Source organism: Cricetulus griseus (assembly GCF_003668045.3).
Source record: "Cricetulus griseus strain 17A/GY chromosome 1 unlocalized genomic scaffold, alternate assembly CriGri-PICRH-1.0 chr1_1, whole genome shotgun sequence".
NCBI lineage: Eukaryota > Metazoa > Chordata > Mammalia > Rodentia > Cricetidae > Cricetulus > Cricetulus griseus.
Window position 1 is genome coordinate 182,404,203 of NW_023276807.1, and position 25,651 is coordinate 182,429,853.

At 39.9% G+C, this 25,651-nt stretch overlaps 1 protein-coding gene across 1 annotated transcript; it reads left to right on the plus strand.

Moving 5' to 3' along the window:
- The first annotated feature begins 8,325 nt into the window (after positions 1-8,325).
- Ghitm (growth hormone inducible transmembrane protein) lies at positions 8,326-23,231 on the plus strand. Its single transcript, XM_027389426.2, has 9 exons — positions 8,326-8,463; positions 9,741-9,908; positions 10,766-10,865; positions 12,702-12,813; positions 13,389-13,530; positions 18,263-18,371; positions 19,925-20,113; positions 20,462-20,633; positions 21,980-23,231. Exons 2-9 carry the CDS (start codon positions 9,780-9,782, stop codon positions 22,062-22,064), a joined length of 1,038 nt encoding a protein of 345 aa, XP_027245227.1. The 5' UTR covers positions 8,326-8,463; positions 9,741-9,779; the 3' UTR covers positions 22,065-23,231.
- The last annotated feature ends 2,420 nt before the right edge of the window (positions 23,232-25,651 follow it).

Below are 25,651 nucleotides of genomic sequence, written 5' to 3' on the forward strand. Positions count from 1 at the left end.
AATCAATACAGGGCAAACCTGGAGGCACACCAATCCTGAACCTGTGTCTACCCCCTAGACATTCCCCTTACACTGCCCTATAAGATCTCTATGCTGTGGCTTCACAGCATCTTTCCTAGCCATCAGCCATGGTGGATGGATGAAAGGCCCAAGCTAACATGGGGCTTGTTAAACAACTGTAATAAAACCTCTTGCTGTTTGCATCAAGTTTTCGTCTCCACCTGGTGATTGGGGTGGCTGAGGTCCTGGGCTGAGATCCTCGGGGCCTGAGCCTCTGGGGGGGTGGGTCTTTCAACTTCATTCCTCCTGCATTCCCACTGCTTGAACCTAAGCAGCAGCCAGGAAAACTGCAGCCTGGGAAATGGAGTCTGTGGGACCAGTTTCTTGTCCTACAAAGGAGAGCAAGGACAATTCCCAGAACAATTGAGCTCTAAAATAGAAAAAAAAATACAATCTCCCCCCTCTCTCTGCTCTCTCTGTCTCTGTCTCTCTCTCTCTCTCTCTCTCTCTCTCTCTCTCTCTCTCTCTCTCTCACTCTGTCTCCCCTGCCCACTCCATGTCTTAATTGCCCACACCTTTCCAAACAATTCAGGATGGACATGCATGCTCTTACGTAATCACATGTGCCTGTGAGGTAAATAAATATTTGCAGGTTCTGTGAGTGGCAACATGGACATTTTCAAGGTATTACAATTGTGCCTACAATGCCTACCTACCCTTTGTCACCATTTTCTGATTCATCATTCATCCAAAACTAAGACCTCCAAGTCACCTACAAACTTCTTTTCTTCTGTGATACCTAAGTCACCTACCCTGAGGTCACACTCATAACCAATAATTACTTCTCCAAAATGTGAACTTCAAATATACTTTGCTTTTTATTACAACTTCATTTCATTGAAATCACCTACTCTAGGCACCTTTTATTGCTTTTGTTGTTTTGTTTTGTGAGACATCAATGGGTCTCAAAGAAACCTGGGACAAATGGCTAACTGAGGTGCACATGTCAAAGCAGATGCTGGCTGCCAGGCTCTCACCAAGTACCTGTTACAAAGTCCTGGCTCCTTAGCTCCATAGTACTTCTCAATTCCCACTCCCACCTAAACCTAAACCTAAACCTCTCCAGCCCCTGAACTTCACTTTCCTTTTGTCTCAAGCCCTTACCAGGTTTTGACCTGGGAGGAATGACAAACTCAGCAAGTTGGTTTTGAGTATGTAAGTTTTACTTCACACATGTCAAAGCAACACACGAGCATAAGCAAACAACACTAAGAACCACAGACGATAGGCTCACTGCAGGGGGTACCTCTCCTGCAGCTGCCCACAGGTTCCTGCTTGGGAGTTCCATTCCTCTGGATTCAGGCAGTTGAGTCTCCTGAGGGCCCAGTGTGGTGGAATCAGGCTCAGAATGGGCGGCACTCAGCTTGATGGACTGGTTGTCTTAGGTTAGCAGAGGAGAGCTCCAGGACATAGAGTGGTGGTACACTCTAAAATTCCCAGTTCTGAGCTGGTCTGTAAATAGTTCGCTAAATCGTGCTAATCACACTTTGCCACACTCCACACATTCTCACTCTTATCTACAATGGCCACATAGTGGGCCTATGCTCCCTTTCCTTTAATCTTTCTTCAGCCAGGCCTTTGTCTGCCTGGTTACAAGGCTCCTTACACCCAGTTTTTCTTTTCCTATCAATCCTGGCCATTTTGGCAATGCACTCTCTTGGCTCTTGATTATTCTCTTGGCTCCACTCCTGAACCTCTCTTCATCAATTTGCCCCCTTCTCCTCTTTCATGGCCAAGGTCAGTCTGGATCCTCCAGATGCCTCTGGCTCTGCTCTCCCTCATATCTACAATAAAAAACCTTCTCCTCAACCATACCCAGGAGTAGTCATGTCCTCATTTTCATTCAACATTTAGCCCAAGTGGCCTTAAACTTGAGATCCTCCAACCTCTGCCTCCAAAGTACTTAGATTAAAAGGTATACCACCACACTTAGCTCTAGACATCATGTAAATTCAAAGTCCTCTAATCTATTCCTTATATTTTCTCCCTTCCTTCTTAGCCCCCATATTGACACAGACCAGACCCACAGTACATCATTATAATCTCTCCCATGAAAACCCTTAATAACTTTGCCCTTTTTCACACTCACCTGGAAAAGCTCTGTCCTTTGCTAAATCCAATTAAGCTATTTAAACTCTTTCAGATGTGTGCTCCACAGGATACAGACAAGCTTCTAGTGCTATCTCAGAAAAGTATGCAATAGAACAAATTTAAAGTGACCATAATAGGAATATCTATTGCCACAAAAATCAACAATTTTTAGCTATTATTGAACTATTTTTTGCATATTTTCTGTATTGTTAATAACATAACACAGTTCTTTTAAGGAATTTTCACCATGTTGCTCTGGCTGGCCTGAAACTCCTGGGCTCAAGAATCTTCCCATCTCACTTGTATTGTTGTGCCCAAATTCTGAACCTGAAAATCACCAAGAGACCCATTCTGATGAAAAAGCAAAGAATCTTTAATACTTTAGGGAGTTAACTGTATTAACTCAGTTCCTCCATCCGTCCTACACAGTGGATGGATAAAGAACCTGAGGGACCAATGCGGAGGGATTTAATTGTTAAGAGCAAGGGGAGTGTCTAGGGGTCTGCAACAGTCTCAGGATTTGGTGCACTTCTGGGCCTGGGTCACCTGGCCATGTTGATTGGTCACCTAGTTGCTATGGCCTATAGGCACTCCCAGGGCAGTTGCTATGCTCTGTAGGTCTCTGTTACCATAAAGCACATCCAGAGCCTGCCAGCTAACTTCTGATTGGTTCCTTGCTACATGGAGGTATTTGGCTTCCTAGTGACTAGGAGGTCAGGCAAGGTCAGGAAGCACATGTTGCTGAGTCAGGAGCCTTTGTCTTTCTGGGTCTTTTTTTGCAGCCTGTCATGGCTGCTAAAGCAGGGTGCCTGGATTTAAAATTACACAATCTGGATAGCTAAGGAATTACAGTATCACTACAGTGGTGGTTTGAATGCAAATGCCCCCATAGGCTCTCACAGGGAGTGGCACTATTAGGAAGTATGGCCTTGTTGGAGGAAGTGTAGCCTTCTTGGAGAAAATGTGTCACTGGGGGTGAGTGAGCTTTGATATTTCAGAAGCTCAAGCCAGGTGCAGTGGCTCACTCTCTCTTCCTGCTGCCTCCTGATCCAGATGTAGAGTGCCCACCTACCTCTCCAACACAGTGTCTACCTGTGTTCTGCCATGTTTCCAACTATGATGATAATAAGCTAAATCTCTACACCTATAAGGAAGCCCCAATTAAACGTTTTCCTTTATAAAAGTTGTCGTGGTCATGGAATCTCTTCACAGCAATAGAAACCCTAAGACAACTACTAATCTTGTTTTAAAACACACACACACACACACACACACACACACACACACACACACACACACACATACAGTTATAGGAGTTTCAAATTCTGATGTGTGGGCCAGAACAAAGATTCTGGATGACAGTATTTCATAGCTATGAGCAGCCCCACTATCCAATGAAGCCAACTAAAAGCTAAGACTTTTTTTGTTATTTGTTATTTTAGTCAAAACTAGTGCTTGAAAATTACATAGAAAATGGTATGAAATGCATGCTTTCTAATCATAAGCATTTATGCATGAAAAAGAAAATCAAGGCACATATAAACATGGGATCAAAACGAAAATGATGGAGTGTCTCCCGTTTGACATTCTGAAACATAGCAGGTGAAATTCATCAGGGATGGATACAAAGTAATTCACTCAGGGGGGAAAAAACAATATAATCCATATTTATGGTGTAATGAGCTCAGAACCACCTGCTATAAACCAGTAAAGAAGGCACTATAAATTGCTAAAGTGAGACACTAATCAATATGATATGCCAGGAATGGGGAGAGAGAAAGTATGGCATTAACATAGCAGATTACAAAGAGAATGTACAAATGCCCTAAACAACACTGCATGTACAATACATGAGGCCTATTTGGTTCACTCCAAGAAAAATGGCTGAAGTTGGAAGAAATAAAAGGATCTAAAACCCCTAAAGACTCTATTTGTTAGTACTACTAACAAAATAGTAAGAGTTGTCAATCAGATAACCATGTATTATTGTTTATAAATTGTAACGTTGTTTTAACCATCATAGGAACCTTGTTCTGGCCTCCATAAGCACCATGTGAGCACACAGTGAATATATACACATTATGGCAAAATACTCACATACATAAAAATATTTAAATGAATTTAAAGACAGCCACCCTATACCAAAGATGTAACTTAGTTGATAGAATGCTTGCCTAACCTGCAGGGAAGCACTAGGTTTGAACCCCAGGAGCAAATAGACTGGGTGTGGTGATGTGTACCTATAATCTCTGCACTGGAGAGCTAAGAACTGGACCGTCAGGAGCTCAAAGTCAACCTCAGCAACATGAGATCCTGTCTGAAAAAAAAAAAAAAGAAAGAAAGAAGATAGAGAGAGGAAGGAAGGAAGGAAGGAAGGAAGGAAGGAAGGAAGGAAGGAAGGAAGGAAGGAAAACATACCCATCCAGGTTCTGGAGGGACCAACCAGCACAGCCTTTAGCTGAGTGCAAAGTTAAGCCAACAGTAGTAAGATGTGGCATTTATTTCTTCCTCGGTTGCCCTGGGAAGAAGAGAAGCACAGCTTTCATACTCAAGTTTACATCATAATGAGCAGAATGAATTTTCTGTGCACACCTCAACAAAAGTCACAATGGTCAAAGAGCCAGGCCACCAATTCTTTATCCTCTTTCCAGTACACCTACCTTGCCCCTTGTTACAGGTGTACTATCCTCTCTATTAATGTTACTTCAGGTTTCTCTTCCACTGTGTCTGGGGAAAGCTTTAGGGGAGGACTCCCTAACCTTAATCCCGAGAACCTAGATGCTTTTCCAGTTCTCTAAAAACACAACTGATTAGCATATCAAAGGGACAAACAAGCAGCTATGTGTTCACAGCCTCCTGTGGTGTTTATCCAACCACTAAGGATTCTAGCACCTCAGTCAGAATGGCTATCATTAAGTACTCCAAGGCAACATGCCACAGAGAGATACTCATACAACTATGTTCTCTGCAGCACTATTCACCATAGCCAATCATGGAATTAGTTCACTTGTCAGTCTACAGATGAATGGATAAAGAATATGTTGTGTACACACAATGGGGTTTTATTCCACAGTAAAGAATCAAGCCTGTAAAAAATTATCTTGTATAAATGAGCATTGGAATTCATAATTCAAGTCTTTTCATCTGCCTTAGCACTAACATTTTAGAAGCAGTAAACTCATTTTATACTTGAGTATAAATGCCATTTGTACCTTTTTCCTGTATCCTTTCTCTAAATTAATGGTATAATCATCCACAGAAATTCACTGCATTCAGAACAGAGTGATTACTCAGTGTCACTCTTCCTGATACACATTCACTTACCCAGTATACCCAGTTATTAGCAATGTATCTGTCATTATCCTCTCTGTCCTCTATTGCCTTAATTCTAGCCTTCATCTCCTTTGTTTGCATGATTATAATTAGTTTTTTGTCTTCTCTCTCTCTCTCTCTCTCTCTCTCTCTCTCTCTCTCTCTCTCTCTCTCAACTAAACCCTCAACCTCTCTCCACCCACACTAGCAGAAGAGAGCATATTTTCTTTATTATGTGAGAAGGTTGATTCCCTGTTTCAAAATATCTAATATGATAACACAAGAATGATAATACAAGAAAAATAGGGAAGGAAAAAAACCTACTTTCTATATAAAGAATAAGGTTTAATTAATAGGAGCTTCGAGTCAATGACTTTCAGATTTTATTTCAGATATTGTGGATGTCAAAAAAAAAACGATTTTTCAATTAAAGGAGATAAACAGCAACCCTGCTTGTGAGCTACTCAAATTGGGTGATGATCTGATGATTAAATTGCCCATCCTCCATCTATGTTCCATATAGTCAATGTCATTGGTGAGTTTTCTTGGCATTTGCAGAGTAAAGAGACAAGAACTCTGGTGCTGTTTTATTATCCATATAATGAGCAAATCGTATGTCTGTCAAGATCCACCTTGTTAGATGATCATAAATCACAAAAAACAAATGCTTAGGAGATAATAAAGGTTCATAAATTTTACATGTTGTCAACTATCCTTAAGTAGCAGACCTCTAGGGCTTTAACCTTCTTCAGAGTACTTATTACTACCTAACATTATGCTTTTGTATTTTCTGTCTCCACCAGAAAGTGAATGCCTAAAAGCAAGAGTATCTTGTTTCATCCCTATCCCTTGCTTCAAAATGAACAGCCAATAAATACTTGTTTGTCAGGGAATACAGACAGTATAAGAACTATTAATTAGTCTTTTCTGTCAAATAGTGGGAAAGCTTTATGATAAAGGATTCAAATCTTTTTATGTCCCCACCTTATAAGTCTTCTATGCAAATCTTTAAATCAGGAACCTGCCCACATTCCTTGTAAAAAACCTTTTAGGCAAATGTTTTAATACCTCACCACCACACCACTGGGTAAAACTCTTTTTTTTTTTTTTTTTCTGGTTAAAGGCCCTGCAATATTCTAGAATTTTGGTGAGTTAAAAGGCTACCACATTCCCATTTTCCTTCATTTCCTTTACGCAAATTCTTTTAAAATTAGTCAATCATGAAAGATTGTGAGGTGGGACCCCATCAATGGGGAAAAGACACAGCCATGGTGATGTTAGAATAGAAACCAAGTGAACTTCCTCTCCTGGTATGCTCCTTATCCTGGTTTAGGTTGTAGCACACTCTTTATAAAAAATAAATTACCTAAATGAAATACATTTGCTTTGTTCATGAATTCCTTATTGCAACACTGAAACATTCTTGGTTCGATTCTATCAATAGTTGTATATTAAGAAATAATGCTTGGACTGGAGAGATGGCTCTTTTATAATAAATTACTCCCCACTGAAGCATTCCAGTAGCCTTCACAAAAACCCTTGGTAAGAGGATGCCCGGGTGTTGATGGCACATGCCTTTAATTCCAGCACCCGGGAGGCAGAGGCAGGCAGATCTCTGTGAGTTCAAGGCCAGTCAAAGCAATACAGAGACCTGTCTTGAAAAACAAAACAAATAACAACAACAACAAAAAACCTTGGTAAGAGGAAGAGTGGCTTTTAAGTGCTCTAGTATAGCCTGAAGCTTGGTTGGGGGGGGGGAGACAAAATAAACAAAATTTCAGCAACCATCAATAGCCGTCTCAAGAATCAGGTTGGCTCTATTCAAAAATTGCCACATTTGTTAAAAATGTTTTTATGGCAATCAGAAAGTCATGGCTTTCAGTGGTGGAACTATATTTTCTTTCAGTTTTGTTTTTTTGTTTTTCTTTCCAAAAAGTGGGTCTCACTGTGTAGCTCTGGCTGTTCAGGAATTCACTATGTAGAACATTGACATTATTTTCTTGCCAAACCCCCAAAACAAGAAACTCAGACAATTAATGCTTAGTTTTCCATATATATATATATATATATATATATATATATATATATATATAATCATAATACATTTAAACCTAGTTCATGTATTTAAAAACAAAGCAAAATACTGAAAATGCTTAGATGGATCCTTACATCTCATAAATACAAAAGGTTTTTGGTCCTGGGCTTTATAGTTAATTCGAGATAAATTTACACATGCAAAACTCAGAAAAAAAAAAAAAAAAAACAGTGTCAAATCGCCTAAAATTCACGTAGTGAATTAAAAGGAGAGGGTATCAAGTACATATCGCATTGCTTAAGACATCTGGCTAGCCACAGCCTCACGAACTCAGCAGTGATAAAAGTTAAGCAATTAACCAAAGTTAAAACTCTTAAGGTTAGTATAAATATCGTGCCAGCCACCGCGATCATACGATTAACCCAAACTAATTGTTCTCGGCTTAAAACGTGTTTTATGACGACTATCAAATGGAATTAAAATCCACCTTATACGTGAAAATTCATTGTTAAACCTAAATCAAATAACGATAGTAATTCTAGGTTGGCCTTGAGTTTACAGGGATCCAAATGCTTTTCTCCCGAGTCCTGCGCCACCACGCCGCGCTCTCATTCTTAACAGGTGTCCCCTAAAAGAGAAAAAGTGCGTAGGAAAGGTGTTGCCCAGAGCTAAGATGGCCGCGTTGGCTTCGCAGACCACACCCAAAATGGACCCTGACTGTGACGTTTCGGACCACAAATCTCCATTGGTCCGGTTCCCAAGTCAAGACCCCGCCTCCCCCACTGCGCCCGCCCTTCCGTCAGAGGCTTGCTCTTGATTGGCTGTTTGTACTATTTACCTTTTGTCCGGATATTGCGTGACGCAGTGAATCGCGCAGCTGCGGAGGAGCGGGCAGAGGGAGGTCGTGAGCTCTCGGTTTGGCTGGCCCGGAGGGGAGCCTCGTGGTAGAGGTGACCGGAGCTGAGGTAAGGCCCGGCGAGACCTGAGAATCCCAGTCCCCACGACAGGCTTCGTCACAGCGGGGTCTAGGCTTGCTGTTGCGGGTGGGACAGGAAGGCGTGGCCCGGAGCACCCGTGCTCAAGGAAGCCTTATGGGCCGCTGCAGTTCGTACAAAACTAGCCTAGGGGCCCGTCCCGGAGGTCCAGAATCCTCACTTAATACTGGGCTCTTACACGACATTAGGCTGCTCAGACTTGGATCTCTCTCCGAGTCAGTAGGCTGAAGGCTAGAGAGACAGGTTGAGATGATGTAATGGCGTGAAAGTACCAGAAGGGCTCTCGGTTCTTTCCGCAAGGTCAGATGCCTAGAGGTCTGTCCACTTGTTAGTTTCTGTGGAAGGACTCTTCTGGTATTTTAAAGTAAACTTTGAAGGTGCTAGTTAAAATTTCGTTCTCATTACATTCCTGGAGTTTTAAGGTAAATCTTGGGCGATTTTCGAATCCCACGGCTCTGCTTTGCGCCGATTTTCTTGTATTTACTAACGGGGGGAGACACGAAAGGATAGTTATTTGCCTAGGATTCATCACAACTCAGTAGCTAGAAATGTGCTTTTAGCATTACAAAAAACAAACAAAAAACCCTCCACGTAATCGATTATATTCTGGAGCTAAGACAATTCAATTTTAGTATGTTAGGAGAGAGTTGTTTATTCTGTTGAGGACACCGTAAGGAGTCTTAACAATAGGGAAATCTGGCTGGACAATTATGTTTATTTTGATCGAATGTTATGTAGTGGTGGAATAAATTAACTTAATTTGAATGTGTCTGTCTTAATGTTTGACATATTTACTAGACATTTACATGTCTGGCTTCTGTTGGTGTCTTTTAGTCTTGTACACTTTGACCTCAACTGGTTATTCATCATTTCCTTGGATGATGTTTTTCCTGTTGTGAAAAGTTACACAGATTCTTTTAACATTACTCATTGATGGTATAAATACCAGTCAACACTATAATTTTAAAATCTGTCAGAATTGTAATTGTGTTAACATAGTAACATTCATTCTGCATTATATATATAGATAGATAGATACATGGTCAAACTATCATTTATATTATTGGATGACCCATCCCAAACTGGATTTCATGAGTTAAAAGGGGCAAGGGGAGGATTCAACATTAAGAAGTAATGAGACTACTGTTGTGATTTTTTTTTCTGCAGAACCTTAATTTGTTTCTTCTTTTGCTCTTCTGTTCCCTTCTCAATTAACTTATTTTTTTCCTCTCTACCTTTCTAACTAGCATTTCAGATCTGCTTAGTGAACCGGTGTATCACCCACCATGCTGGCTGCAAGGCTCCTGTGTCTCCGGACACTGCCTTCCAGGGTTTTCCAGCCCACTTTCACCAAGGCCTCCCCACTTGTGAAGAATTCCATCACGAAGAATCAATGGCTCTTAACACCCAGCAGGGTAAAGAATGCTTTTTCAATATGGGCTTCCACCCCCATCTGGGTGTTTTGTTGGTTAACTAGTGGGTTGTCTGGTCGTATGTAGCTTACTCTCTTTTAGTGACTTACTAAATAAAGCAACAATAAGCTTCCAGTGAGCTTTCTCCCTATTGATTTACATCACTATCACAAATAAAAGAGGTTCTATACCTTATGTCTCTTCGAGTTTCTCAGAGAACTGAGAGTAAACATTGGGGAATTGAGTTAAATGGTACAGCAAAAGGGTATGTGGGAGCTGTATTCAAATGCTTGAGAACCCAGAGATACTACCAGATGATTCAGCTTATCAATTAGTTACTAAAAATGGCCTTAGTTTTTGCTTAGATAAGGATAAAAATCTGACCATTATCGAGAAAGGCCCATTTCCTTTGGCAACAGGCTATTTCCTTGGAGACAGGGTCTCAATCTGTAGCTGACCTCCAAATAGTGACTGCCATATTCTCCCAGGTGCTGAGATTGCAAGCCAACTAATAGATCCATCTTCTAGCATTTAAATGAGTACACTATGCGTGTTTTTAAGTCAAGTAATTAAAGAGAACATACAGTAGTTAGAAGGAGGTATTTTCCTATTAAAATAACTTTGCTACCCCTGGGAAAGACCAAGCATTGTGATTGAGTGCTTTCCTATTGTTCATGAGACTTTAGATTCAACCCTCACTACCTGGGGAAAATTGTATAATCATTTCAAAGATGGAACACAGGTCAGCCTACATCTAATCTTAGTTAACTTTTATACTGATACTATATTAGTGTAAAAAGATCCTGTTTTATTGACGTGCTGTTGGTCTGAATGGTACATGTCTTTTTTGTATATGTCAGGAATATACTACCAAGACAAGAGTTAGGATTCACCGTGGGAAAACTGGCCAAGGACTGAAAGAGGCAGCTTTTGAACCATCAGTGGAAAAAATCTTTAAAAGTAGGTGGAAGTTTAGTATTTGACATGAAACTGCTGCATGTTTTTAAGAAGCCCAAGAACAATTTGCCAAAAATACATTCAAACATGCATGTGTTTTTTTTGTTTTTTGTTTTTTGTTTTTTTTGCAAGAAAGATCGAACTTCTATGTAGACTGAAGTTGTTTCTGTCCCTCCCAGTCACGTAGCCATTCAGTTCCAAATAAACACACAGAGACTTCTATTAATGATAAACTGTTTGGCTGATGGCTCAGGCTTCTTATTGGCTAGCAGTCTCTAATTATTTACCCATCTCTATTAATCTGTATCTCCATGTGGTCTTGGCTTACCTGTAATGAGTTTCTTGCTTCCTTGGCAGCTACATGGCCTCTGTCCCATGACTCACTCTCTCCTTCTCAGCCTTCTCTTCTGATAGCCCCGCCTATATTTCCTGCCTGGCTACATCCTGCCTGTCCATTGGCCAAAACAGCTTTATTCATCAACCAGTAAGAGAAACATTCACAGCATACACAAGGACATCCCCCATCATCTCTTTTCTGTCTAAATAAAAAGGAAGGTTTTAATTTTAACACAGTAACATTATATATAACAAAACAGTTATCAAGCAAGAATTATATTTCTTAGGAAATCTGTGTTTCATATATGCTGGTTATATGAAGATTTGAGGTTTTAGGGGAAAAAATATCATACTATTATCTAAATTGTAGACCCTGTTCAGGAGGTTTGTTTCAGGTTATTTAGAATCTTCATTAAAGTATGTTTTTGTGAATGTCTCAAGTTAAAAATAAATCACTAAAACGGGTATTAGTAAAAGCTTACCCATCCAAGAAGAATCCATGAGTTTCCCTAAGCCCTTTTAAGGGAGCACTATCTCTTAAAATTTATATTTATTAGTATGTCTGAATGAGTACACGCCAGGTGTGTGCCAGTGCCCACAGAGGCCAGAAGACATCTCATCCCCTGGGACTCGAGTTTTGGGTGATTATATGCCACCTGAAGTGGGTGCTGGGAACTGAACTCATATCCTCTGAAAGAGCAGCAAAAAGGGCTCTTAACTACAGAGCCCAATCTGTAGCTCTTAGCTAAGTTACTTTGATTCCTACTTTGAATTTTAATTTTGAAGATTCTGAAACCATATTAATATTCTTCCCTAAACTATTTAAACAAAAACTTTGCTTCTCAATTTGGAAATGTTACTGTTGGAGAAAGCCCTAATCAGTATCATGGAAAGAATTTCTTTTTGATAGAGATTTGACCACAGAAAACAAATCATGACATTTCCAATAGCATTCTTAGTGAACAGATTTAAGTTGAAGGGAGTACGATGTTGTTTATGAGCCTTGAAGTTGATCAATTTTCAGTATTCTAAAGCAAGAACATCTGTCCTTTTGTTGGTAACATAAACATTAATAGCATTTTTTCTTTGTCTATTCTCTAGACTCACCTAAAACTTCACCTGGGTTAACACTTTAGGCACAGTGTGGAATGACAGATACCATTTTATTTTTTTTAAACATTTATTCATCTGGGATATGTTCTTGCTGTGTAGACCCTGCTGGTCCTAGACTCAGGATTTTTTGCCTCAATCTCCCAAGTACTTTAACAGTTATGTATACATCTATACCAAAATGCTCCTCTATTCTTTGTAGTGATTACTGTACGTTTGTTTCAGGAGTGTCGTTTCCTTCCAGTCTCTGAATGTTGAGAATTCTCTTTGTATCCCATGAGACTACTGTAAAGAAAGAGTTAGGATTTGATCCCCTCCTGAGTATTTTGAATATTTACCCAAACACTTTAGTTGAAATGTGCTGATCCTACCCTGTGTTTGCTGTGCTTGCAGTTGATCAGATGGGAAGGTGGTTTGTTGCTGGAGGAGCAGCTGTTGGTCTTGGAGCTCTGTGCTATTATGGCTTGGGAATGTCTAATGAGATCGGAGCTATCGAAAAGGCTGTGTAAGTAAATTGTTCCCAAACAACCAAAATCCTTCCTTCAAATAGAGGTTCCCATTTTCTTCCAATTCTTGAGTTTCTAGTAACTTTTGGAATGCCTTGTCTGGTTTTCATTTTTGAATATGCATGAATTATATAGAGTCCTCTTGTTCATTTGTTACGGATTTTTTCAAGCCTAAATAAGCTTTTACCAAGATTATATATTCAGAAAAGGAGAAAATTTACTACTTTTTATGTGTACCAAATATATGTTTGTGTCATTTAATCTCCAATAGCTCCAAGATGTACATAATTATTTACGTCATAGTTGGGTGTGGTGGTTCATGCCTCTAATCCCAACACTTAGGAGGCAGTCCAGGACAGCCTGGTCTGTGGTCTATACAGCCAAATCCAGGATATCCAGGACTACACAGTGAAACCCTTTCTGGAAAAACCAAAACCAATAATAATGATTATTATTCTCATAATTAAATTGAGAACATTGAAGTGATTTATTCCAGTCTTTGTATCATATCTAACAAATTATTTAATCATAATTTACATCCATAAATCAGCTAACCTTGTCATGTTTCTTACAGAATTTGGCCTCAGTATGTGAGGGATAGAATTCATTCTACTTACATGTACTTATCAGGGAGTATTGGTTTAACAGCTTTGTCTGCATTGGCATTAGCCAGAACACCTGCTGTAATGAACTTCATGATGAAAGGCTCTTGGATGGTAAGTTAACTACTTGCTATTTTTGTGGGGAAGGTGGTACTGGGTGACTGGTTGGTTTTGTTGCTTTTTGGTATAAAGATCAAAAGATTTTATGACCAGACACAGTGGTAGAGCACGTCGTGCCTTTAATCCCAGCACTCAAGAGGCAGAGGCAGGCAGATCTCTGTGAGTTTGAAGCCAGCCTGGTCACAGAACAAGTTCCAGGACAGGCTCCAAAAAGGCCTGGTCTCTAAAAACAAAAACATAAAAAAAAAGTCATACCTTGGGGCCATTAATATTTCAGTAGTAAAAATCTTGCCTGGAATCTGTAGAACTGTAGGTTTGGTTATTGATACAGGGAAGAAGATTTCCTGAAATATATATTGTGGGAAAAGGAATAGAACATTAAATGGAAGAATACTATATTACTCTTTATCAAATATGTTTTAATCAGATCAAAGGATTTGAAAACTGAATGTAGGAGCAGATAGCAAACAACTTCTATTTTGTACCCACTTGATAAAAAGTAAAGTAAATGCCTGGTGATAGTAGTACTTTCCTTTAATCCCAGCACTTGAGAGGCAGAGGTGGGAAGATTTCAGAGTTCAAGGACAGCCTGGTCTACAGAATAAGTTCTAGGATAGCCAGGGCTACAGAGAAACTGTGTCTTAAAAGTAAATGAAGTAAATGCAAATCCACCTTGCAGATCAGTATGAAATTCCTGTCCCCAAAGCCCAAATGTTAGAGGAAATTAGTTACTGTGGTGCTGCTGCTGCCACTGAACTGTGCTTTTATACAGGTGCTCTGTTCAGTGGGTATTTCTTTCTTCTTTTGGTTTCACTTTTTGGTGTTTAGTTTTGGTTTTTGGTTTTTTGAAACAGGGTATCTCTATGTAGTCTTGGCTGTTCTGGAACTCATCAGGCTGGCCTCAAACACACAGAGATCCACCTGCCTCTGCCTCTTGAGTGCTGGGATCAAAGGCATGAGCCACCACTGCCCTGCAAAGTGGATGGATTTTTATTTAAATTAAACAAGCTTGTTTTATATGTCAATCTCCATTCCCTCTTCCTCTCCTCCCCTCACTCCCCACCACCACCACCACCACCAACCCCATCCCATCCTCTTTCTGCTCTCCAGGGAGAGTGACGCCTTCCATGGGGGAATCTTCAAAGTCTGTCATATCCTTTTGTATCCCTCTATGTGGAATGGCTCCCAAAGTCCCTTTGTGTACTAGGGATAAATACTGATCCACTGTCAGAGACCCCATAGATTGCCCAAGCCTCCTAACTGACAGCCACTGACACCCTCTTCTCCCCTTCTCTTTCTCCTAGCCCCCTCTCCCCTCCCTCCATGCTCCCAATTTGCTCAGGAGATCTTGTCCCTTTCCTCTTCTCCGGGGGACCATGCATGTCTCTCTTAGGGTCCTCCTGTTTCCTAGGAGGTAGTCTAGATAGTTCCTATGCTGGTTTCCAGCCATCAGTCTGGGGTCCATGAGCTCCCCCTTGTTCAGGTCAGCTGTTTCTGTGGGTTTCTCCAGACTGGTCTTGACCTTTTTGCTCATCACTCCTCCCTCTGCAACCGGATTCCAGGAGTTCAGCTCAGTGTTTAGCTGTGCATGTCTGCTTCTGCTTCTATCATCTACTGGATGAAGGCTCTAGGATGGCATATAAAGTAGTTATCAGTCTCATTATTGGGGAAGGGCATTTAAGGTGGGCTCTTGACTGTTGCTTAGGTTCTTAGTTGGGGTCATCCTTGTAGATCTCTGGACATTTCCCTAGTGCCAGATTTCTCTTTAAACCTACAATGGCTCCCTCTATTTAGTATCTCTTTTCTTGCTCTCCTCTATCTTCACATCCTCTCCAGCATAAACTGTCATTGATGGTTTTGATTTTAGCCATTCTGACAGGAGTAAGATGATATCTCAAGAGTTGTTTTGATTTGCATTTCCCTGATGGCTAAAGATGTTATGCACTTTCTTAAGTGTCTTTCAGCCAGTTTAGATTCCTCTGTTGAGAATTGTCTATTTAGTTCTGTACTCCACTTTTTAATTGGATTATTTGGTGTTTTGATGACTAGCTTCTTGAGTTCTTTGTATATTTTGGAGATCAGCCCTCTGTCAGATGTGGGGTTGGTGAATATCTTTTCCCATTCTGTGGGCTGCCATTTTGTCTTGTTGACTGTGTCCTTTGCCTTACAGAAGCTTCTCAGTTTCAGAAGGTCCAGTTTATTAATTGTCCATCTCAGTGTCTGTGCTACTGGTGTTTTGTTCAGGAAGTGGTCTCCTGTACAAATTCATTCATGGGTCCCTCCAACTTTCTCTTCTAAGAGGTTCAGTGTGGCTGGATTTTGATCCATTTGGGCTTAAGTTTTATGCATGGCAATAGATAACGGGCCTAGGATGAATATTTCTTAAGTACTTGCTATTTTGCTATCTAGCAATGTATGCTTTCAGGTATGGGTTCTGCTCCTGCTCTGTGGTAGCAGAGATCTAGAGTGTACCATATGGGATGTGCAATAAGAAATAAAAGTTGAAAGTGAAATAAAAAGTCAGCTGCAAAACTTTGTCTTGGGCTATCAGGTCAGTTCTGTGGAAGAGACTTAGTTCTCTCTTATTTCATGTGCAATGGTGTTTTGCTTGCATGTTTATGTGTTGGGTCCATGGAACCTGAGTTATAGACATTGTGTGCCTTCATGTGGGTGCTGAGTATTGAGCCTGTGTCCTTTGGAAGACCACACAGTGCTGTTAACTTCTGAACCCCCAAGACTTAGTTCTTCAGGGTTGTGGTTACATGTTTTGTTGAAACATGTTTTATTTCAAAGGAGGACAAGGCCAGTCCAGCAGAACAAAGGAGAAGAACTAGGAGCTAGGAAGACCTAATGGGGAAAGTGGTTTACAGTCCCATTCAAAGTGAGATTTCAAGAGAGAGGACATGGTTAGAAAGGATATCTTTGATTTCCAAGCTGAGCAAAGTACCTACAGAGACCACTGTACAGCCTGGGGTGGCAGAAAATTTGCTGCTGTTTGAGTGCTAAGAACTAATGTGGGAGAAACAAATCAGGTGTGATCAGCTGTGCCTGTAAGTCTCAAAATGAGGGATTAGAACACGAACTACAATGAGCGTGAGACCAGGAAAGGAAAGAGCTATAAATTACATAGAACTCTTTTCCATAGTTGGAAACCCAGAACTGTTAAGTTTGGGATCCATGATATTTCTTACATTGTGTATTCCAAGAGGAGAACTTAATATGAAAATTTAGACATTATCTAGTCTAAGGACCATGCTCACTGAGAGGAAAACCATTGTAATAATATAGCTATTTGAACTCATAGTCTAAGGACCGTCCAGGTGAGTATCAGGTGAGTATCCTGACTCTCCTAGCCTAAAGAGAGGTTTATGGAGACAAAGAATAAGTGAAGGTGAGTTCTCACTAGGAAAGTCAGTTTGAATCAAGGCAAATAATTTAAAACAATGCTTAACATAAACACATCAGTATTCTGAAAGATTAAAATGTACATAAAAATACAATACCAAAGCTGGCAAGGAAGCTTTTGGTGAGACCATGACCTCTGAAGCAAAATGTTACTCTCTTCTGCTACGAAGAATAGTTAGGAGAAATAGTTGAGAGAGCTAGGTAGATGTTATAGAAAGGAGGGTGAAGCTATCTATCTGATAACAGATAGATAGGCAGGAAAGCACAGTTTTTCTCAAGTGTTTTTGAAACAGTAGCGACATCTGCCACTGTTGGGCAAAGTACCTACTAGAAGAGTTTCTGAGATAAACTTAGTAAGTCAGGCAGGTACTAAGGCAGGGGAATGTCTCATGTCAGAGATCAGAGGCCAACTTTATTGGAATAATTCTCTCCTTTTCACATCTTTGTGGATTCTGAGGATGGAACTCTAGCCCTTGGGCTTACATTTGGGGTTCAGCAAGTAACTTACCTGCTGCTGATCCATCTCACTGGCCTGCCAGGGTATTTTTGTTTGTTTGTTTTCTTTTTTCTTTTTGTTGTTGTTGTTAGTTTAGTTTGGTTTGTTTTTTGTTTGGTTGCTTTTTGAGGCAGGGTCTTTCTATCAGCTCTGGCTGTTCTAGAACTCAGTTTGTAGACAAGGCTGGCACTGGCTTTCTTGAGACAGGGTTTATCTATTTAGCCCTGGCTGTCCTAGAACTTAGTTTGTAGACTAGGCAGGCCTTTAATTAAGAAATCCACCTGACTGTGCCTCCCAAGTACTAGAATTAAAGGCGTGTACCACCATGCATTCTTAAAGGCACAGTAGACACAAATAAGGAAACATAAAACTTGGGAGTATTTATTCAATCCTATCATTCAGTATCACTAAAATGTAGATTATGGAAAGGTAAAAAGCAGAAATCAGAATTTTTAAAGAAAAATATACAATTGATATAAACTAGAAATTTTCATGAACAAAGGATGTGTGAAACTGTTTGTAGCAATTATTTCTCAATTAGAAAACAATGAGATAGAATCCAGTATCTTTTTCAGCATTGCTTTTTCTTATCCTGCACAAAAACAGCTGATTGATTTTCCTATTCTTTATATCAGGTTGAAAATTATGTCTCTGGCAGTAGAGGGCACTCTTGCTAATGAGATCTAAAGCTGAAATGAACAGAAACCTAAGTGTATTAAAGAAAAACAGGATTCAGTTTCTTATTCTTCATAGTGATTAGTCATACTTGACTCTGTGGGCTTCTACTTTAAGGACCTGTTTTGTTTTTTAATATGTGTCTTCCAGACAATTGGTGCAACCTTTGCAGCCATGATTGGAGCTGGAGTGCTGGTACAATCAATACCCTATCATCGGAGCCCAGTCCCTAAGCATCTGGCTTGGATGCTTCATTCTGGTATGTTCTGTTTCAAATTCTTACTAAACTACCTCGAATATTATTCACTTTCCTGTTTGTTATTTGTCTTACTATTTGGTAAAGGTCTTCATTTGTATGCCAGACTGGCCTGCAGCTTGCTTCTTCCTACTTTAGTCTCTTGAAACACCTGACTTAAATATTGGCCTTTTTGAATGGCTCTTCAGTTGGTAAACCTCGTTTTTAGAAACCAATTTTTTTACAGTCATTATTGGCACATTGTTGCCAGACCTTTGCTTTAAAGGTATTGGTATTGGAGGTTGATATTAAGATAGCTCTGAGGTTATGCTGTGAGATAAACTATAAAAAAAGAGTGAGAGGTCAATAAAGTGCTCAGCAGATAAAGGCATTTGCTGCACAAGCCTGGTAAGTTGTATTCACTCCCCAGGGTCCCCACATAAAGATAGAAGAGAACTAACTTTACAGAATGGTTCTCTGACCTCCACAGCATGGCATGACATATGGCTAACACATACTATGTACACATGCTTATACAATAATAATTTAAAATAAGAGCAGGGTCAGGTATTGTAATCATGCCCACTCAGGAGACTGAGTCAGGGAAATTACAGGTTTAAAGACAACCTAAGTAACAAGGTAAGGCACTGTCTCAAAAAACAGATGTAAGTTATGTAGCTCAGTGGTATTAGGCTTGCTGCACAAAGCCCTGGCTTGATCCTAGCACTGTGAAAACTAAAGGAAGGAACTACGTTATTTCTGTGTTAAAATAATTTCACATCCTGTTGGAGGGATTCCACCGATGTTTGGTGATTGGCTATAACATGTTCCTGTAATATTTAGTTTTTCTGGGTTTTTTGTTGGTTTTGGGTTTGTTGTTGTTGTTGTTTGTCATCCACTACCCCCAACCCCAACCCCACCACCAAGATAAGGTCTCACTGAATAGCACTGGCTATTCTGGAACTCACTATGTAGACGAAACTGGCTTCATACTCAAAGATCTGCTTGCCTCTGCCTCCCAAGTGCTGGGATTAAAGGTGGGCACTACCACCATTCGGCTCTGAGATTTCTCTTTATGTGCTAAAATGAGACAGTGCGCCTTATTAGGTGAGGTAAGTCCACTGAGTGCCTGGGCAACCTCTACGTTTCCAAGTTCCATCACACACTTTATTTCAATTTACTTTCTTCCCTTTGGGCATCAGTAGGTTTCACCTTCAGCTGTTTGGCATTGTATCAGTTCTGTCTTCTGTAATTGTTAAATCTATTGGTGGTCTCTGATCAAAATAGTGACCTACACAGACTTTTACAAAATTATTAAAAATGCAGACTACTGTTTGTATTTGAATTATGACCCAGTGGTGATGTGGTAAAGAATTTGTATAGCCACAGATAGTGACTTATAATTTGGTGATCCTAGATATTGACTATATAACTTGGATGTTAGGGTAGAACTACCCAAATGTGAAATTTACTGTACCAACATTGTTTAAGGTGCAGTGTTAAGATAGCCTTCACAGTGACATTTTCTTTTGATTGTCATTTGGTAGATCTCTAACACGACTTTGCTCTTTCCCCAGGTGTGATGGGTGCAGTGGTGGCTCCTCTGACGATCTTAGGGGGGCCTCTTCTCCTGAGAGCTGCATGGTACACTGCTGGTATTGTGGGAGGCCTCTCTGCTGTGGCCATGTGCGCACCCAGTGAGAAGTTTCTGAACATGGGAGCACCGCTGGGAGTGGGCCTGGGTCTTGTCTTTGTGTCTTCAGTGGGTAAGCTGCTATGTTTTGAAGGGTTCAGGTATCCTGAAACATTAAGATTTAGTTTTAAAAATTGTTTAAAAGATAGACTAATTTGGTTGGGTTTGATTATTTGACATAATAAAATCTTGGCTTATGGTTAAGTATTCATTTTATTAAATATCTCCAAAATGATCAAGCTGACTTGGAAATTGTTTTAATGTTGGCAAGTAATCCATTGGAGGAATGACAATCCATGAGATTTTATAAGCACCTACTCAAATATCAGATATACCAAGGTAGCTTAAATAATGGAAGCTATAAGTCCAGTTGCAAGAAAGCCCATATCTATATAAATTCTATTTTTTTCCCTTGTTTCAGGGTCTATGTTTCTTCCCCCTACCACAGTGGCTGGTGCCACTCTGTACTCAGTGGCAGTATATGGTGGATTAGTTCTTTTCAGTATGTTCCTTCTGCATGATACACAGCAAGTAATCAAACGTGCAGAAATAACACCAATGTATGGAGTTCAAAAGTATGATCCCATCAATGCGTAAGTAAACCTTCCTATTACTGCTGTATTACATGGGCATGGCTGTTTGTTTCCATGTATGTTAGTTTCACAGGGCACCACCATAGCAAAGAACCATAAGATAGGTGTCTCCCAAGGCATGGGAGACAGAGGCAAGCAGATCTCTTGAGTTTGAGTCCAGGCTGGTCTACAGAACAAGTTGCAGAACAGTCAGGGTGGTTACACAGAGAAATCCTGTCTCAAAAAAACAAAAGAAAAGATACAATTACAATGTGAGTTAGAATGAGGCCACACTGATACAGGGTTATGTCTGGTGGTCTCCTTAAAATAAGAGAAATAGGGCTGGAGAGATGGCTCAGCAATTAACACTGGCTGTTCTGTTCCAGCACCCTCATGACAGCTCACAATTGTCTAACTTCACTTCCAAGGAATCTGCCAACCTCACAGACATATATGCAGGCAAAACACTCTGTAGACCAGGCTGGCCTCAAACTCATAGAGATCTGCCTGTCTCTGCCTCTCAAGTGCTGGGATTAAAAGTGTGCACCACCTTGTACCTGAATAATTATATCTTTGAAGATTATATTTCCAAATAAGGGAACACAGTACTGAGACTTCCAACAGGTTAAATTTTGCTAAGTTGGAGTGCAGTTTGAGCTCTCTACTTAGAAAACTGATTCCATTGCTGCTGCCCTGTAGCATTTAAGGATCAGTTACAAGCACTCTCTGTTGGAGGAATGTATGCAATTAACTAGAATGTTTAAGGAGGGGAAACTAGTTTGGAAAACATTTTTCCTTGTTTGTTTTAGAGACACTCAACTCTAGTTGGCATTCAGTAATATAAAATAAAATAGTGTTTTCACATTTCTTGGATTCTGCCTAGAGTTTCAAAGTGTCTCTCACATTTTTAGTAATGCTTTCCTTTACCTAAAAATAAAATAATGTAATAGCTTTTTAAAATGTTGCTGAAACACTTGGAGTTTTATAGCAGCTTTCTTAAAGGGAATGAAATGGATATATTCTATTTGACAATGCCAGACTGTCTTGCAAGTTTTTTAAAGGTATGTTTCTTTGATTTGTTTTGGTTATGCCATTGTCTGACATCCAGCTTTGATACTCATAGCAGGATGTCAAAGAATACATAACCCTTTTAAAAAGTGTATTCTGCATTTAAAAGATGATTCTACCAGAATGAAAACTGAGCATCCATCTAGTTTAGGATTCTAGCTGACATTTGAACATTGTGTTTTTAGTTTCCATTTAGTAACACTAGGAATAAAGAGTATTATCCCCTCCCCCCTTTTTTTTACTAAGAACTAGATTGTCATCATTATTAAAGTCACATCATTCTAAATTTTCTTTCCTAGGATGTTGAGAATCTACATGGATACATTAAATATATTTATGCGAGTTGCAACTATGCTAGCAACTGGAAGCAACAGAAAGAAGTGAAGTGGCCGCTTGTGATGTCTCTGCTTACTGATGCTTGCTTGTTTATTAGGAGCAGATAGTCATTACAGTTTGCACTAGCAAAACTCCTTTAAGGTTTAGAAGATAACCTGTCACCATGCTTAAATGTTCAGTAATGTGATCCTTCAGGCTTGCCTTTTCTTTTAGAGAATAAATTCAGTAGATATCTTCCAAATAAGCACATACATTTTCAACTGTCATGTTTGGGTAATTTAAAAATGCTTTGGTGAATGTGAGAACTAAAAATTGTTACAAGAAACCAAGTATTTTTTTTTTTAATTTATAAGATAAGTAAAATACAGCAAATTTGTGTGTCTACATATTTTTCGGAACTTGCAGAATATCTAAGGTCGTGAGTGATGTGGAGGTTTTAGTATAGAGATCAGAGAGAAGTAAAAAGTCACCTCCAGTCATTTTTGAATGCTTAGAACAGCACTGATTATTGTGAGCCAACAAGAGACAACTGAGATGTGGAAACCCATGACCACTGTTGATGGTCTGTGACACAGTTGTTTCTCCCTGGGCTTACTAATGGCCTCCCTGTTACTCACTGTTAGCATAGTCCAGAGTGTTAATCCTTCGGAGACCCCTGGTGGAATTATGTATACGTGAGTTTTACTGTGAAGTCTTCTAAAACAAATGCCCTTAAAACTGTGCTCACTATAACATACTCCAAAGCACGAGATTTGCTTTCAAATATACAATGTATTTGTAGTTGCAGAGGTGGGTTGGACATTTTCTCAGTGTCTAATTGAAAGCATGCTTGGTTTTCTCATCACAGCTTTGACAGCTGTCAGAAAAGCCTCTTTGTGGCTTATACTAAGATTAGGAGCCTTTTTTCTATGTTCCTCTCAGGTTAAGCATGAACAAAGCAAACTTAGTTGATTGGGGGAAATATTTGACTGGAAATACAACAGGGAGGTGCTTCGTTACCTTCCCTTAGCACTTTCTGTGTACACGTTACATTTGTAAGGTTTGATACAGATCATTTGTGGGGGGGGGGGGCACTTCAGTGAAGTCTGTATGAATATATATGCAGTTGCTATTTTTGAAAAATACTTATTACAGTAATCCAGAAATAACTAGTTTAATCATTTTAAAGTACACAGAATGCTTATTTCTAAAATAAAAGTTCTAGCCAGATGGTGAGTGCTGTACATTTTTCTCCCTGAAACATCCATCTTACTGGAGTCTTGGGCAAGAAAGCAACTTGGGTATTTGCTTTGCAGTATATACTGCAGTCTAGTAAGATGGGAGACTTGTGGCTGGATGGCCAGCCTCTATTTGGAACTCAACTCTGATGTTCACTGATTTCTTTTATGAGACTGGACAAATTACCTAACCTCCCCACACCCAATTTCCTTATCTATAAGATGGAGACGTCTACCCGGTGGGGTTAAGGCTAAATTCAGACATGGTTGGGCGTCATATGAATTTTAGCTGTTGCTCCTGGGGTTTTTTGTTTTTTGGGTTTTTTTTTTTTTTTTTTTTTTTTTGGTGTGTGTGTGTGATTTTTTTTTTTTTTTACCTTAAGTTAAAAAAAATCTCCATGACGTTCCCCTGCCATTTTAAGTTCTTTATTTGGTTTTTTGAGACAGGGTTTCTCTGTTTAACAGTCCTGTCCTGGAACTTGCTTTGTAGACCAGGCTGTCCTCAAACTCACTGAGATCTGCCTGCCTCTGCCTCCCAAGTGCTGGGATTAAAGGCTTGTTCCACCACCTCCCAGACTTAAATTGAAATCTTAAACAACCTATTGTTTTCAGTTGCAGTTTAGAGCCCAAAATTTCATCCTTCATTTTATATGATTACCCACAAAACAGTATGACTTCAGCAGGGGTGTCAAGTAGAAATTGATAAGATCAGGGGTTCTTTTACATATGTGGGTGCATATGTCATGGTGTCCTGTGAGCATGTGACAATCAGGACAGCTTGAAGGGTTCCCTCCCTCCATGTGGGTGGCAAGGTTTCATCTCAGTTCGTTGTGCTCAGCAGCAAGCACCTTTTACCCACTGAGCTACTTTGCCTGCTGCTGGCTGTTTTAATGAGAGTATTTTATAGCAACTTCATTGCTGAAACAATAAAGACTATAAAATGAGTTATATTAAATGTGATTTGTTAGTAGTTCTGAAGTGATTATGGAAACAGCTGGTTTCTTGGATCTTGATATATCCTGGGTGGGTGAGCAGGTATTTTCCTCACAGAATAGAGTTGACCTGCGAAATAATGGGTTTTAGGTAAAACCAGAAATTTTGTGTTATTTGAAATCTTAAATCACAGGCCCTTGGGATTGCTTAGACAGTTTTGTTTTTTTAAGTTTGACAAAGCTTGGAGGCATGTAATTGCCAAGTGGTGTTTACATTCAGTTTGTTCCAGTCAGTGGCAAACATATTTATTCTGTGCTTGGAGATTTTTGTTTTCTATTTGAAAGTTTTATACATTTATCATTACTACCCTCTCGTTCTTCCTTCTTATGCCCCACACCCTTTTGTGCTCCCTCTCCCTCAGTCCCCCTCTCCTTTTTTAATGACCCAGAGTCCATATGCACTTGGATATGTGTCCCTGATGGAGAGTGACTCCCTCAGCTGTCATCAACTACATACAAACTTCTGGGAGGGTGGGACCTCAGAGGTTCCTCCATTCTGGGATTTTGACCGGGCAGTTCTCATACAGGTAATCACAGATCCTGTGAGTTGATGTGTGTAGTCATCATGTTCAGAAGTCAGCATTTGACAGCACTCTTCCTACATTTCTTTGCACTCCATAGTTCCCTGAGCTTTAGACGGTGAGGTTGCTATAGATAACTCATCCACAGATGAGCCCTCAGCCATTTATCCTCTACTTTAGCCAGCTATAAGTCTGCATTAACCACTACCCACTGCAAAAAAGCTCATCCAACCAAAGTTGAAAGCAGTGTTAGGCTGTGAGTATTGACACATATAACTGGAAGTTAACATGACATTTTAGCAAAACAACAGATTTTTATCCCCTAGGGTTTATGATCTCCCAAATTGAAAGCTTCTAAGTTATAGTAACAAATATGAAATCCCTACTGAGGCACAGACCATATCCAGTCAGCACTTGGTTACCTTCATAACCTTCGTGCCACATCTTGCCCATAACTCAGTATTGTAGCATTCAGAGTCCAGCATCAAATAAGAGCAACAGCCAGCTCAACACCTAGCACTATGTAGATTAGCCAGGAGGGAGAGGATCCTGGCCATTTCAAAATTGATTTTTGTATGTCCTGAGCAATAGTGTTTTGCCATCTAGTTATGGTGGTCAACAAAGAGCCTCTAGAGCCTACTAGACCAATGACTCAAGATCCCATTCTTGGCACTGAGATTTTCATTTAAACACACCTTCTGGGAGCAGTAGCATCTTAATTTTGTTCAAATTCCTTTCATATGTATTAGCTCACAACTTACTGATTTCCATAAGACGTTATGTATCCTTAGTTTTGACTAGCAACCTTCCACTCTCTTTACACTGATCACCCTATGTTCACTTAATCTAATGAACCTCCTCCCTTTTCCTGTAACCTGTATTCTACTGTCCCCTCTAATGGGGCT

Bases quoted from the DNA above. Each gene is read 5' to 3' on its own strand.
- Ghitm (XM_027389426.2), top strand. From the start codon at position 9,780: ATGCTGGCTGCAAGGCTCCTGTGTCTCCGGACACTGCCTTCCAGGGTT. The intron at 9,909-10,765 runs GTAAAGAATGCT...TGTATATGTCAG, and splicing joins GGCTCTTAACACCCAGCAGG to GAATATACTACCAAGACAAG. The intron at 20,114-20,461 runs GTAAGCTGCTAT...CCCTTGTTTCAG, and splicing joins TGTCTTTGTGTCTTCAGTGG to GGTCTATGTTTCTTCCCCCT.